This window comes from Mirounga angustirostris, unplaced genomic scaffold (assembly GCF_029215605.1).
Source record: "Mirounga angustirostris isolate CCGP_5_RB_7025 unplaced genomic scaffold, mMirAng1.0.hap1 SCAF_11, whole genome shotgun sequence".
NCBI classification, from domain to species: Eukaryota; Metazoa; Chordata; class Mammalia; order Carnivora; family Phocidae; genus Mirounga; species Mirounga angustirostris.
In genome coordinates, this window is record NW_026991719.1 from 112,710,557 (window position 1) to 112,725,424 (window position 14,868).

At 52.4% G+C, this 14,868-nt stretch overlaps 1 protein-coding gene across 2 annotated transcripts; it reads left to right on the plus strand.

The window, feature by feature from the left end:
• The first annotated feature begins 3,058 nt into the window (after positions 1–3,058).
• Positions 3,059–14,394, plus strand: ZIC3 (Zic family member 3). Of its 2 annotated transcripts, none has more exons than XM_045869788.2 (3): positions 3,059–4,661; positions 5,783–5,946; positions 14,067–14,394. In XM_045869788.2, exons 1-3 carry the CDS (start codon positions 3,608–3,610, stop codon positions 14,214–14,216), a joined length of 1,368 nt encoding a protein of 455 aa, XP_045725744.1. In that variant the 5' UTR covers positions 3,059–3,607; the 3' UTR covers positions 14,217–14,394. The 2 variants fall into 2 exon arrangements, with proteins under 2 accessions (XP_045725744.1, XP_045725728.1); XM_045869772.3 differs by lacking the exon at positions 14,067–14,394 and adding an exon at positions 6,794–8,987.
• Positions 14,395–14,868: the final 474 nt, after the last annotated feature.

Genomic DNA, 14,868 nt, shown 5'->3' on the forward strand with positions numbered 1-14,868 from the left:
CCCTCTGTGCCCCGAAGTTCTTCCCAGGGTCTCCTCCGGAAAGCAAGTTGAGGGGTGAGGGCTGCAGGTAATCAGGGAAACTTCCGCTGTATCATTATTACTCTTACTGCCTAACAGGAGTGATTTGCTTTGGGGGAGGGGGCTTTGTTTTCATAGGCGGTAAACTTGCTCTATCTGGAGATATTTCGCTTTCTATCTGTTTCGAGGGTCAGGGTTCCCCCTCCCCAAAAGGAAACCTCCACCCAAACCAACCAAACTAGAATCAGAAATGGTCTGCTTCTGTCCCGCTGTTCACAAAGCCCCCAGCCTCGTCCTCTCGGGGACATCTGGGGACCCTGCGCCTCCCTGAGCACCGACACCCCCTCAGAGTCGCACTCGGGCTGGGCCGGGCGGTCCCAGGAAGGGTTCCACCGCCCGGGGTTTTGGCCTGGCTGAACCGCCTCAGGTCGGCCCCTTAACAAGCATCCCCCCCTCCCCACTTCTCGGTTGATGATCTAATTGAATTATGCCTTTTTGTTCCAGGGACTACAGAGCACGTGCTGGAGGCAATTAATTATCGGAATGTGGCCATATCAAAACGGACACTGGGCACCGGGTAGGTCAGCAGCCGCAACATCCCCCTGCCCTGCGCTCAGGCCCCCTCCCCCAGAAGGGGCCGGCTGGGCTCCCTCGGCCGCCTTCCTCCCTCAGCCCCTCGCCCCGCAGTCCGCCCGGACTCCCAAACGCGCAAGGCCCCAGGTTCTCGGGGGCGGGGGGGGGGGGGTACCTGGTCGGGCTCCCCGCAAACCCTCGCACCAGCGCTGGCCGTGCAAGGGCCTGACAGCTACCCCCACCCCGCCCCCCGAGCCTCGAGAACCGCTCTCCTCTGCACTGGTGACCGGAGGAAATCCAAACTTTTCCTACGCAACTCCGCGCCCAGGGTCCGTGGGGATCGGTGGGAGGTGAAGAGAGGTAGAGGGAAGGAAGGATAGACAGGGCAAAGTGAAAAGAAAGGGGGAAAGAAAGAAAAGCAATCCTCCCTTTTTGTAAACCTGACTCCAGGGAATTCATTTGCATGATTTAGGCATATTTGTTCTTCTCTGAGTCCCCTCCCCCCCCCTGCAAAGAAGCCTTCTGCTGAGCGACACTGAAACCGTTCTTGGAGAGCCTATTTTCAGTAGATGTAATCATTTAAGTCAGTAGTGAACTCACCTTCCAACCTGGGGAGAGAGCTTTTGTGGATGGAGAGGGAGAATTGGGGCGAGTTTGATGGGAGGGGGTGACTACGGTAAGTGTGCTACCGGCAGGGTTTCCCCCCAGCAAAATGGCAAAGAAAAAAGGTGAAGTCTTGGCCAGGCCCGGCGGATTGGGGGGCAGGAAGTGAAAGGCCGCAGTTAGAAAGCGCTGCTTGAGGCTGTCTCTCCAAGCGCCTCTGAACTTGATCAGATGTTCTGTGTCCTACAGAGAGATGGCGGCCAGGCTGTGAGGCTGACTCAAGGCGCAGACCTTGGGGGCTCGGCCCTGTTCGAGATGTGACAATCACAGCCATCTTTCTGTGGGCCTTTTCTTTCCACTCCCACTCTCCTGCATTCTTTGCAAATACCCTGCCGGACAAAAAATGAGTGGATTTATAGCCCTGTCTGAACCTGGCCATTAAGTCCAGAAAGACCTAGCACCAGGCGGGGTGGGGGTGGGGCGGGGTGGGGTGTGTGGGGGGGGGGTGCTTCAACACACAACTCTGGAAGGTAAATCCTCAAGGGCTAAGAATTCCCTGAGGTCACTATGTGCTTGTCTGGGTAGGAGTAGAAGAGAGCAAAGCCTTGGCTGTTCAGAGAGAAGAAAATTCCACCCCACAGTCTCCATTCCTGCCCCCCCCTCCCCACTTCTGCATTTGAAAATGTTGAGAATTCGAAGCCGATTACCCTTTGGGTTGGAAACCACGCTGATCTAGTGTGTGTCTAGTGAGTTTGCTATGTAGTGTGTTTAGTGTGTTGTGTGCGCAGGCTAAGTGTATTCTGTGCGTGTTTAGTTATTTGTACTTGTGTCTGTGTTTGCTGTGTTGTGTGCGTGTATTTACTCTGTTGTGTGTTCCGTTTGTCGTGTGCCTGTGTTTTTACCGTTTTGTGTGTAGTCTGTTGTGGTACTGGTTTGTGCGTGCTTACGCTTCTGTTTAGCTCTGTGAGTGTTAACCGTGCTGCGTGAGTGTTCCCAGCGACGTGCTTGCGTTTACGATGTTGTATGTTTGCTGAGCTGTGGCTGGTGTGTCATATATGGCGGGGGGGGGGGCAGGGGCAGCGGCGAGTAGGGCCACCACTCACAAACTAAGGAGTCAACGCTTGGCTCAGACGGAAGTAAGGGAAATCGGCTCTAATGGTAATCGTTTCTCCTCGCTTGGGCCTCGGACGGCCAGCAGCGGCTCGGGGCCCGCACGGCGAGCTGGCCGGCCCGGGTCCGTGGTCTCGGAGCCATCAGGGCCCACGGTGGCGTGGGGGGGGGACGCGGCTAATGGGCCGTGAACCTGGAACTGCTACGCTCGCCCCAGGATCGGCGCCCTGCGGCGGCCGAGAGGGCGCTTTCTCCGGGTGGTGAGGCGGCGGGGGCCCAAGCGGGCCTGGACGTCCAGCGCCGCGCCGACGGTGGGAACGATCCTCGCGGGGCCAAGAGTGCGTTTGGCCAAAGCGGGTAAAGCGCGTGAGGGGTTGCCTGCCCGCTTCGGGCCGGAGGGAAGCCAGGGAGAGGCCCGGCGCCGCCCCGCCGGCCGCTGACTCGAGCCTGGCTCCAGTTCCCCACCGCAGCGCAAGCTCCGCGGAGCCCACTCGCGGGCGCCCGGCCGCCGCCGCCGCCTCACCTGCCAGGCGCCCGGCCGCGGCCCAATCAGCGGCGGTCGCTCGGCTGCGGCTGCCATGTTCCCCGCTCCGCGCTGCCAATCAGTGTGGCGGCGGCCAATGGGCTGCAGGGCCGGGGGTCAGGTGACCGCGGGCCAGCTGGCTCCCCATTGGCGCGCGCCGCGCGGCCTCCCGCTCGGTTTATGTGAGAGGAGTGAGTGATTGACTTTATCAGTCCAAGGACATTACTCTGGAGGCGAAGAGGCTGCGACTCGCGCGGCGAGCGGCGAGGACCGAGCCTGCCTCCAGCCCGCTGCCTGCCCGCCGGCCACGAGCCGGCTCTGCTACTCAGCGCAGCCCAGCCGGGAGGCCCGTGCCGAGGGAGCCTCCTGGCCCCGCGGTGCTGCGCTCTCGGGGAGAGGAGGGGTGCCCGGGACCGGATTGGCCAACTCCGCCCTCCACTTATTATTTTGCTTATTTTTCTTTGTGCGCGCCTGTTAGTTTGTTAAACCAGATCTAGTCCCAGAGTCTTTTCTCCTCCCTTCTCCCCGCTCCTTCTTCTCCCCGCTCCTTCTTCTCCCCTCCTCCCCCCCTCCTGCTCCTCTACTTCCCCTCCTCCCTCCTATCCCTCTGCAGGAGACTCTCACAGCGACGGAAAGTTGCAGCCCCTGGCACCGCCTTGGGGGTCTCCCGGCAGTGTCCAACCGCCGCCACCCCTCGCCGACTACGGCACTTCGGAGATCTCCTTCGCCCGCACCCTCGCTCAGTTCAGCGGTATCGCCTGTGCCCAGAACGCCCCACCCATGACGATGCTCCTGGACGGAGGCCCGCAGTTCCCCGGGCTGGGAGTGGGCAGCTTCGGCGCGCCGCGCCACCACGAGATGCCCAACCGCGAGCCGGCGGGCATGGGGCTGAATCCCTTCGGGGACTCGCCCCACGCCGCCGCCGCCGCCGCCGCCGCCTTCAAGCTGAGCCCCGCGGCGGCTCACGATCTGTCTTCGGGCCAGAGCTCTGCGTTCACGCCGCAGGGCTCGGGTTACGCCAACGCCCTGGGCCATCATCACCACCACCATCACCATCATCACCACGCCGGCCAGGTGCCCAGCTACGGCGGTGCCGCCTCCGCCGCCTTCAACTCCACGCGCGACTTTCTGTTCCGCCAGCGCGGCTCCGGGCTCGGTGAGGCGGCCTCGGGTGGCGGGCAGCACGGGCTCTTCGCCGGCTCGGCGAGCAGCCTGCACGCTCCAGCTGGCATTCCCGAGCCCCCTGGCTACCTGCTCTTCCCCGGGCTGCATGAGCAGGGCGCCGGGCACCCGTCGCCCACAGGGCACGTGGACAACAACCAGGTCCACCTGGGGCTGCGCGGGGAGCTGTTCGGCCGCGCCGACCCGTACCGCCCGGTGGCCAGCCCGCGCACGGACCCTTACACGGCCGGCGCGCAGTTCCCTAACTACAGCCCCATGAACATGAACATGGGCGTGAACGTGGCGGCCCACCACGGGCCCGGCGCCTTCTTCCGTTATATGCGGCAGCCCATCAAACAGGAGCTGTCGTGCAAGTGGATCGACGAGGCTCAGCTGAGCCGGCCCAAGAAGAGCTGCGACCGGACCTTCAGCACCATGCACGAGCTGGTGACACATGTCACCATGGAGCATGTGGGGGGCCCGGAGCAGAACAACCACGTCTGCTACTGGGAGGAGTGCCCTCGCGAGGGCAAGTCCTTCAAGGCGAAGTACAAACTGGTCAACCACATTCGAGTGCACACGGGCGAGAAACCCTTCCCCTGCCCCTTCCCGGGCTGCGGGAAGATCTTTGCCCGCTCCGAGAACCTCAAGATCCACAAGAGGACCCACACAGGTAAGGGGTAAGGCAGGCGGGCGCGTGATTCACAGCGGCACCGCGCCACGGAGCCGACTTGCAGCGCGAGGGAGAGGGGTGGCGACCAAAGAGAGGGGCGGCGCCCCGCCGGGGCCGTTCGGGAAAGAAGCGCTGCTGTCAGTGTCCCTCCACCTCTCGCCCTCCCCGCCCCGCGGCGCTTTTGCCCAGTTCTAACTTCCCGGGCAGACGGCTCCGCGGTCTCAGGAACTAATTGGAACCTTCTCGCGCCCAGGAACCAACTGGCGCCGCCTCTTTTTGTCTCTTTTCTGGGTTACTAGGAAGGGACTCCGAATGTGATGAGAGCGGATTGCTTACAAGCGACTTAGCTCTCGGCACACATTCGGGGAAAGCAACCATAGAAATGCTAATGAAAACTAACTTTCGGTTACTTCCGCTCTTATTTACCCTTGATTGGCACATCTCCTAATTAAATGACTGATACTTTTGTCAAACTATTTTTATTTGGAGTTCCAGGTTCAATTCAGTCCTTCGGGAGGAAAGCTAAAGTAGAAAAGACACCTCAGTTTCGTGGCTTGTTCCGAACATCTTGTAAAACTGTCCGGAGCCCCTGGATTTATATAGGTTTCTCTTTTCGAACGTTAAGTACAACGACCCCTGCTTTTTTAATACTGGGTTTAGCAAAACCGCCGCATCTGAAAGAGGCGAATTAAAAGGTACAAAGAAGGAACTGAACGGGATTGTCCCGTCCCCGGTCCATTGTCCCGCCCGGGCTGGGTTACATCGCCGAGGTAGCGGCGGAGCGTGGCCACGCGTTGGGAGCCCTGGGCCGGGTGGGATGCAAGCACAAGTTAGGGGAAAGTTTGGAGGAGCCAGAAGCTTCCCCGTCCTGCGCGAGAACAAAGGGACGCGCAGGTTCGGGGCCGACCCTGCCCCACCCCCGCCCGACCACCACTCCCCAGCCCAGCGGGCTCAACCAGCGCTCTCCATTTTTCTCCAGGGAACCGAGACGCCACAGCCGCCCCCAGTCGGCGCTCCCTCTCCGGGCCAGACCGCCGGGCGCTGCGTCTCCCGCTGCTGGGCCCTAGGAAGCTCCGGGCCCTGATCACGTTTTTGCCCCTTTGCGTTTTTGCCTTTTGCAGGTGAGAAACCGTTCAAATGTGAATTCGAAGGCTGCGACAGACGCTTTGCCAACAGCAGCGACCGCAAGAAGCACATGCATGTGCACACCTCGGACAAGCCCTATATCTGCAAAGTGTGCGACAAGTCCTACACGCACCCGAGCTCCCTGCGCAAGCACATGAAGGTAATTACCTCTTTATTAGCGGTCGGCGGTTTATAAACACTCGGCCCGACAGCGGGCCGCGGAACGGAAGCGCCCGCGCTGCCAACCCTCTATCCTCCACGTTAAATCCGATTTGCTCCAGCGGTGACACCTTGAACCCATTTTGGGCACCGGGGGGGGGGGGGGGCGGCGGCGGGGGAGAGCACAGTGGGGAGGGCACGGTGGGGAGGAGGAGGAGGGAGCAGAGGAACAATTGGTTGTTTACTGGGAAGCTCTAACCGAGCTCGCCGGGGCTGGAGGTTGTAGTGGCCGCCTCTTCCCGGCACAGCCCGCGGTGGGAACCCGGAGTACCCGCGCCGAACCCGGGGGTGGGTGGTTCATTCGCTCTTCGGCTGCCGATCAAACAATAGGGCCGAGGAGCGTGGTCGGATTCCCACGCATTTGTCTGAGACCTCGCAGCGCCCAGGCTGCTTGTGCCACCTTTCTCCGTACCTGCTTTCCCAAGCCGAAGCGGGCTTGGTGAAACCTGGGCCGGGAGGGCGTATTTTAGAGGCCCCAAAGACCAAGTGCTTATCCCACTCCATCCGCGGAGAAAGGGCATGGATAAGACAAGGTGTTGTACTCCTTTGCCGTAATGCCGGTCTTAGGGCTGAAACTGTTGTGTTGGCGACCATCTCCGGGTTTTCTAGACATCGGTAATATGGAAATTAAAAAAAAAACAACAACAAAACCCAAATCAGCAGCATTTCTCGTTTAAGTGGGTCACTGGGCGGTCTTGCTCTTACAGTGCTCGAATTCTGCTCTTGTTTTTGCTTGCACAATGCCAGTTGGAATTATATTCATTATAATATATACATGTTAATTTTAGGTTCATGAATCTCAAGGGTCAGATTCCTCCCCTGCTGCCAGTTCAGGCTATGAATCTTCCACTCCACCCGCTATAGCTTCTGCAAACAGTAAAGATACCACTAAAACCCCTTCTGCAGTTCAAACTAGCACCAGCCACAACCCTGGACTTCCTCCCAATTTTAACGAATGGTACGTCTGAGGACAAACACAAACACAAACCCTGTTAATCATAGAATGGACCAAATGCATTTTAAAAAGGAAACCGAGACCAATCAGATGGAAATGGAGTTCTTTAAGGCAAGAGGCCATATATAGGGTTACATCTTGTTAATTGCAATTGTCCAGGAAGGTTTTTGGGCAAGATCCAAAAGTAGCCTGCCCTTTTCTCAGGATTAGAAAATATGTTTTGGCATTTGAAAGATTTTCAAAAAAAATCTTTTTCACTGCTTTTTCCTCCCTTTTCTCTTGCTCTCTGCACACCCCATTCCTAAACTCCTTCAGCTCATTTTAACACTTGTCCTGTTTCTTGAGAGGAAGTTATAGAAGGCTTGGTGGTGGTGGTGATGTTAAACTGATGGAAATTCTTCGCCTTAGTGGTGATTGTTTAAACTCTCACAGTCTTAAACCGTGCCAAAGTCCTGTTATGTCTTGAACTTTTCCTCAAAGCATTACACTTGTGAATGTATTTTTGTCTAATGGGGTCGAAACTGTTGTTCAGTATTTTTTCAGGCTGAGGATGTGATGTTACTCTACACAGATTGTGACGTTTAGTATACAGTTGCCTTTTGTAATAACTTTTTTTTTTTGTAAATACATATCCATTGATGCCATATTTATCGTTTGTAATTTAATTATTGCTACAAGTGCCGGGAACTGAACAATATTTATGGAAAAAAATGTTTTCTAACAAATGCTGTACAGCTTTTGATTATAACTGCTTTAGCATTAAATTTTATTGTTTTGAAAGAAGAACACAATTTACAGTTTTTGAACCACTGACTCCTTTCTCTTGTTTTGTAACAGCCTCCCTCTACAAAGAGGAGACGTAAGCAAATGAAATCTTGTTTGTTGGTATTTATAACTCACTCAGATCCCTTTTTTAATTGTTAAATTATTTTTCTATTGCAGTGTAGATTCCTTACAGTGTCAGTTTCCATCTGGGGAGACCCTCCTTTCCTTATCTGTAGCTCAGATGGTTGTTTAACTGCGAGTTTAAATGTGTTTGTCCTGGATTTTCAGCATGCAAATCAAATATTACTGATCAGTTCAGTTAGTGGCCATGACATCTCAATCTTGTATTTCAAAGACTGAGAAGCTGGATTTAATCATCCCTGCCCTACATATATAAACATAAGGTAACCTAATGAGTTTTATGTCCCTTAGTTTTTTATTACCTTACATAAAAATGAACATTGTGGCAGGATGCATGTCTGTGTATGCTATCGAGGGATCACCCATATACATATATATGTTTGTATCTATGACTTATCTAATCTGCCTATCAAATCTATCTAGCTATCTATATATTTTCAAAAGTAAGCGTATGTCTGAAACAGTGGTGATGAGTAAGGCCAGTTGAGCCGTGCTTACTTATGGTTAAAGTGCTTCTTAAAAGAACCATAGTCCATTTACAGTTTTGGAAGGCAAAGGCTGATTTGTTTTGCTGTATATAGTTCAATTCATAATTATCAGTTATTCATAACATTTTTATAGCGGTGTAATAACTGCAGCGGTTCTGAAATGATATTATGGAAAGAAAAAAACATTTGCAAAATATGTATTTTTAAAGTTCATGGTTTGTAGGCACAGATGTTAAGAGCATTGTTTCCATTAAAATCAATAACAATGAAAAATGGTTGTTTGCTTTGTGACAAAATATTAACAATCCATTTAATCTTCAGCGAAGCAACTCATGTGGACAAACAGTTGTTTTACAGTTGTTGTATGAAAAAAACTGATTACTATATTGGTGGGTTGGACTGGGTAGAGTATCGAGAGACTTTTTAACTAATTTAGGGTGCCGTTTAATATTGAGAGCCCAGTCTCTGCATGAATAACCAGCTTGCAAATCAGCAAATAGAATGGTGGAGATAAGGAATTGTAAAGAATTTAGAAATGTAATGAATAGGCTTAAGTACCTCCTTCTCTTGAAGGGGCAATGCTCTAGGTTTTTTGGTGGCAGTCCATTTGGTATTATACAATATCATTTTGAATTATAGGATTTTGTTTATTGTTCTTTTTGAAGAAATAAAGTCTTGGCACATCTTATTTATGTTATAACATTTTTGTATTTAGTGCCTGATTTTTTTTTCATGTTCAAATAAATCAACCTTAAATTGAAATGCCCAGAGAACTTCTGATGATTAAAAAAGAAACTTTGATTTCCTGGATACAGTTGAAGCAGTCTATTTTAAGTTATCTACTGATCTTTGTCAACAATTATTGACAGTTTCTAATTGCAAATTGCTTTGGATGCAATTTTTTGTTTGTGGAGAATGGGTTTTTTTTTTTTTTTTTTTTTGCACTTTCCTCCTCCTCCGCCAGTAGACAAGGCAAGGGCCTGAATGCCATGAACAGAGAGACTGGGATGACTTCACAAGTGATGAGCAGGTAACCTGGTCAGTCCACCACTCCTACCCCAGACATTCCAATCTTGACCTTGACACTGAGGGTGCTGGACCAAATTCCTGTTTCAGGATTTTTCCTTCACTTCAAACCAGAGGCCGTTTTAAATGCTCAGCAGGTTTGCAGAAAGTGTATGTTCATAATACTGGCGCTAAATGTCTTCCAACTTAAGTCTAAATAGTGTTTTTTTGTCTGAAATATGCATTGAACTTCCACAATTTACTGTTTTCTCCATGAATTTCCTCTCCACCCCCAACTTAACCTAATCTCACATGGGGGTTGACTGGTGGGTTGGTTGAAGGATTCTCTCAGAAACTTGCTTCTCCTCCCTGCCAGTAAAAATATTAAATATCTCTTTAGGAGACATAAAGAAGAGTTTGATTTTTCCTTAGCAAGCTTGGTATTATTCTACCATAAAATTTTTACAGTAAAGCATTGTGTCCTAAGAGGGGAAGATACCAGTTAACAATGATGATAAGCAATATTAAGATAAAGTAAAAGCTTTGCCCCTCTACGTGATTTCCTCTAATTCTGGTGTAGCATCATGTTTCTCAAATAGTCTCTGCCCTGTCACTTGTTGGCAAAAAAATAAGTTTATTTCAGTAGAAAACTTTTCACAGATTTTCCTCCTATAATCTGACTCTGGGAGTGCACATTTATATTCTTGAATTTTCAGTAAATACCTTAAAGAATAAGCACCCCCCCCCCAACAAAAAACCTTGCAACCCTAAAGATGGATCAGCTGGAAACCATGAATGTCAACTGGGCTCTTAGTGATCTACCTGTTATTTTCCTTCTTGCACCTGGTAAGACCTTTGTTAAAAGTCCATTATCTTTCCCAAACTGGGTGGTTTAGCTTAAGATTTCCACTGTTGGGTGGGGAAAGGGGAGGTGTCTATTTCCCAGCCGACCGAAGTCTGGCCTTCATCCAGTTTGGAAGGTTAAAGATCAGAGTCCAGGCTAAGCGGGGCAGTCCGTCTCAGCTACTGCGAAGGTTGGAGAGCGAGCAGGGACCGCCTCCGCTCACAAAGCCTCCCTGGAAAGTTGTGCTCAGGACCTCCTCGCCCCTCCCCCCTTCTTGCCGCCTGCTGTCCCCCTGCCGCTGCGCCCCTGGCACCTTCTCCTCCCCCTATAAGCTCCCCCTCCCCCCAAACAGAGGAGAAAAGTCGGAGGGCCTCTTGCCACTCAAGTTTCTGTAAGAATAGCCACCGGCGTGCCCATGCCCCGAAGGGCGGGTTCCCCGCCTGGCAGCTAGGCTGCCTCTCTCAATGTCTGACCCTCGAGGCTTTGCCCCGGGGACGAGGCCAGGCGTTTCGGAAGTCAGGGCTCCCGCTCCGCGCTCCTCGGGCCCCTCGTCGGGGCGCCCAGGGTCCCTGTGCACACACCAACCTCTTGCAAGTCCCGGTCGAAGCTCGGGGCGGGGGGTGGGGGGCGGGCGGGGAAGGGACCTCGTTTCCTAGGGTCAATTCTCTCGCGGTCTCGGCCCGCTGACCCTTTGACCTCCACCTACAGGGCCCTCGGCGGCCGTAAGCCGGCGGTCGCCCGGGTTCCGCGGACGCTTCGCGCCCCATCGCCTCCCGGCCTCATTAGGCCGGCGGGGCTGTAAAGCAGGACTCAGCCGCTGCCTAATCCGGACCTGGGGTCAATACGAGCCCAAACAATGGTGAGCTCCGAAGGCCACAGCGTAGCGCTGGCCGCAAACTTTGTGTTCCATTCATTTTCTCCAGGCGGCGGGGGTGGGAGGAAGGAGGGAGGCACTCGGACGCCCGGAGGCCGCTCCCGGCTGCCGGGGCTCCGAGGCGGGCGTCCTCTGGCTCGGCCCTCCCGGTCTCTTCGCGGGGCCTGGGGCCGGAGGGGAGCGAGGCCCGGGGCTTGGGTGGCGGCCCGCGTGGCGGTGCGGGGGTGCGAGGGTTCTAGGGCCGGCCCGGAGGGGGCCGCCCCCGCGCCGGGAGCAGACTTTGAAGTGGGTTTTTAGCGCGCACGTGCGAGAGCCGGGCCGGGGCCGGAGCGGGGACCCGCTGCGAGGGAAGAGTAGGCTCGGCCCGGGCCCCAGCCCCTCCCCCGCTCCCCGCCGCTCCGGCCTTTTCAAGCCCGCCGCCCCCCCCCCCGGCCCGCACTCCCGCGCAGGCGCACACCCCACAGCCGTCGAGCCGCTCCGACTGCCAGGGGGTGGGGGGAGAGTTGAAAGCGGCTTTGCTGCGCCGCGGCCTCGGCGGAGCGGGGAGGGAGGGGAGGAGAGGGGTGTGGGGAAGGGGGGTGGTTTGGGGGCGGCTCTCGAGCGATGAACATGGCGGCCGGATGCGAACCCCCGCGGAGCGCAGCAAAGCGCCGACTGCGGGCCGCCGAACTGTTGTGTGCTTTAAACTCCCTCGTTATTCCTCGGCTCCGAGCGCCTCGCGGGCGAATGTAGGTTGTGGCGGCCGGTCGCAAAATTGTGAAAAAACGGAAGCGAAGAAGTTCTTCCAGGGCATTCTGGGCGTGGGAAGTTGGCGAGCCTTCTGGGTGTTGGGGCTCCCAGGGGACTTGGACTTGAAGCCCGCTGGAGGCCGCCCCACCCTCCCGTCCCGACTGAAAACCTCTCCTCCGGGCCCTCCGGGGTGGGGGTGGGGGTGCCATTTTGAGTTCTTGGGCCGGCTCGGGAAGCCGCAGCGAGTCCGATCCCCCTAAAAATGCCAATGAGCGGCCGCTTTCTCCTCCAGGACAATGGCGGGGCCCGGGAGGGGACACGCAGGTACCATTTCCATATAAAACGTGCCATTGCGAGTTCGAACCCTAAGCGTTGCTCGGGCCCCGTTTTCTGCATATCTCGTTTAAACGTGGACCTTTGAGAAATGGCACTGTCGCAGCTTTTGTGTGTGCTGTTAACAGCTGGTGATCCTACGCGAACGGGGGGGGGGGGGGGCGGAAAGGCCACAGTCCCGAAAACTTTCATTCAGCTTTTGCTTAACTGCCTAAATCCTGGCGGGTGAAAGAACCCCTGGTAGGTCTGGGATCTCGAGCTCGTGGTTTTTTTGTTTTGTTTTTTTTTTTTCCTGCAGAAAAAGTTTGCAGATTCACCTTCAGATGTGTGTTTCGGGAGGACAAAAAAAAAAAAAGTGGGATAAAAAGGTGTAGCTGTTGACCCCCCGCCTCCTCTAGGAAAATGAGCGGCACGAATTCTTTCAGGTTGCGTCTTCGTGGAGGCCAACAGCTGAACTAAAAGGCAGCCTTCTCGGGGCTGCCCACCGTCGAGCATTTGGGCACCTGAAAGTGTGGGGCAGTTCCCGGGGGGCCACCTTGGGAAGGGTCCCAGGTGGGTGGGCAGGTCATTAGCAAAGCTGGCCCAGATCTGGGGGGAAATCTGCAAAACAGTGCCTTTATCAGCAGAGAACAATTGATGGGGTTGTCTTTCCTCCTTTTCAGTGCACAAAGAAGACGGCTTTGGAGCAAGAATTTGGAATATGCATTTAAGTTGTCGTGCTTTGCATTGGAAACCCCTGGGCAATTAAAATAATAAGCATGCCTTGTAGTATTTTCTGTCCTTTTCTTATGTGTAATTCCTGCAAGTCAAAGGGGCTGCAGCCTCTTCTGCAGTTTGGAAACTTGTTTTGAAATTGCCACCAAACAGATCTTTTTTTCCCCCCTTTGGTTGAAGTTTCCTTCCCGGGCTCAGCCACTCCCCCCACCCCCTCACTGGAATGGAGTATTGACATCTTTGAGAGATCAAAGGAAGTAGATGGTGCTTGGTCTATACTTTATTTTTCCATGCTGTAGTTTGAACCCTGAGCTTTGAGCTTTTCCCTGGTTAAATCTCTTGGTACCGAAAGTGTGAAAAATGAAAAGTTCGTCAACTTGAAAAAGCTTTAGCTAATGGTTAGGCAGTTTGTCTCTCTAAGAACTACAGAGCCTGGATTGTCTCTTAAATTGGCATTAAAATCAAGCTAAAGATGCGCTGGTGAACTGTCTCCCCCGGATACCTGCGGTGTTCTTTGGGTCATTTGATATGGTAAAACTGGCGGATTTGCATAGGAATTATGTGAATGGAATTTCTGCAAAACTGGATGAGTGATAAGTTGGTAGAACTCGTATATTTGTTTGAGGACTCTGAAGGGCACTGCTTTTCCCACTGAGGCTTGGTTTCTATCATAACCATTGAAATTTACAGCTTGAAAAACACTAAGTATGCAGGAAGCATTAAAAGGGGGGAGTGGTTCAGAGTACTTGGACTCCTAATAACACAGGAGCAAAACAGCTTTGAACAGGATTCAAGAAACTCTGGTTTCAACAAAATCTCTTAAAACGAAAGAAAATATCTTTCTTTAAAAATCATACAACAAAGCAAACACTTTTGCATATTTTTAATGTGATGACAGTTCAACCTGTTGACTAATCTGATGAATAGAGAGAAATGTGACCTTACGGTAACTGTAGAAATAGCCAGCACCAGATGGCAAGTTTATTATGTTCGATCCCTAATAGGATGTGTATGCTGTCTAATGTGTTGCATTGTAACACAACGTAGGTAAAGACCATTTGAATGTATGGTGTTAAAAAGAAAAGATTCCATTGTGTTCTATTATAAACTAGCACTTAAAACAACATAGCCAGTAACAATTTAAGACATTTTTCTAAGAGTAAATATAGCTTGTTTTGACCTATCTGCAGTTCACTTTTTGTTTTTTTGCCAGTGTTGTCCTGCTTGGTATCCGGGACAGTCTCTAATTCCTGACGAAGAACTTGATACTGATGTTGGTATGCAGCAGCCAGCCCTCCATAACACTACCTATCCTAAATGCAGGGTTAATGCCGAGCCTACTGTGCAAGAAATGATTTACTGATGAGGTTTCAAAGAAAACCACATCAATTTGGATGTCTGTTACCCTGAAGTGATCATTTTAAGAGTAGTAGCTTCTTCCCGACGTATAAAAAGACTCTTTTCTTCTTTTGGTGTATTTCAGTCTGTGTTGAGCAATCATTTGTGAAATGAAAAAGCAAAAATGCTCCCCCCACCCCCTCTCCCCCCCCCTTCCCCGGGCGCCCTGCCACTTTAGGATTGTAAGTGGGAAGATGGAGGTGAAGACTGGCCTAATTCATAATCCAGTGTGTATTATCTCATGCATTGTGTTGACCTTGTTGAAAATCTCTTTCAAATATCTGCATTCCACATGTAGAGCTCAAGTGTTTAAAATTAGAAACATGAATGCTTGTTTTGTTAATTTTGTATGTTTGTGTTCAAAAAGCAGTACCCAGGATCCCTACAATTGTTGTTTGACTTAAATAAAACCATTAAAATTTTTTGTGATCATTGTTTTATTACGGTGACAACCAGAACTCCTAAATAATGTTGATTAACCTGTTGAATTGGGACAATTTTATATTCTCATCACATTTTTCATGATATAGCTGGGGCTTTCACTGAGCAAAAAACCTGCAAAAAAAAAAAAAAAAAGCCGACCAAACAAACCCACTGAACAAAACTCAGCCAACTGT

Excerpts from the sequence above, each read along its gene's own strand:
- ZIC3 (XM_045869772.3), top strand. The coding sequence starts at position 3,608 with ATGACGATGCTCCTGGACGGAGGCCCGCAGTTCCCCGGGCTGGGAGTG. Across the intron at positions 4,662-5,782 it reads CCACAAGAGGACCCACACAG|GTGAGAAACCGTTCAAATGT; the intron begins GTAAGGGGTAAG and ends TGCCTTTTGCAG. Across the intron at positions 5,947-6,793 it reads CCCTGCGCAAGCACATGAAG|GTTCATGAATCTCAAGGGTC; the intron begins GTAATTACCTCT and ends TGTTAATTTTAG.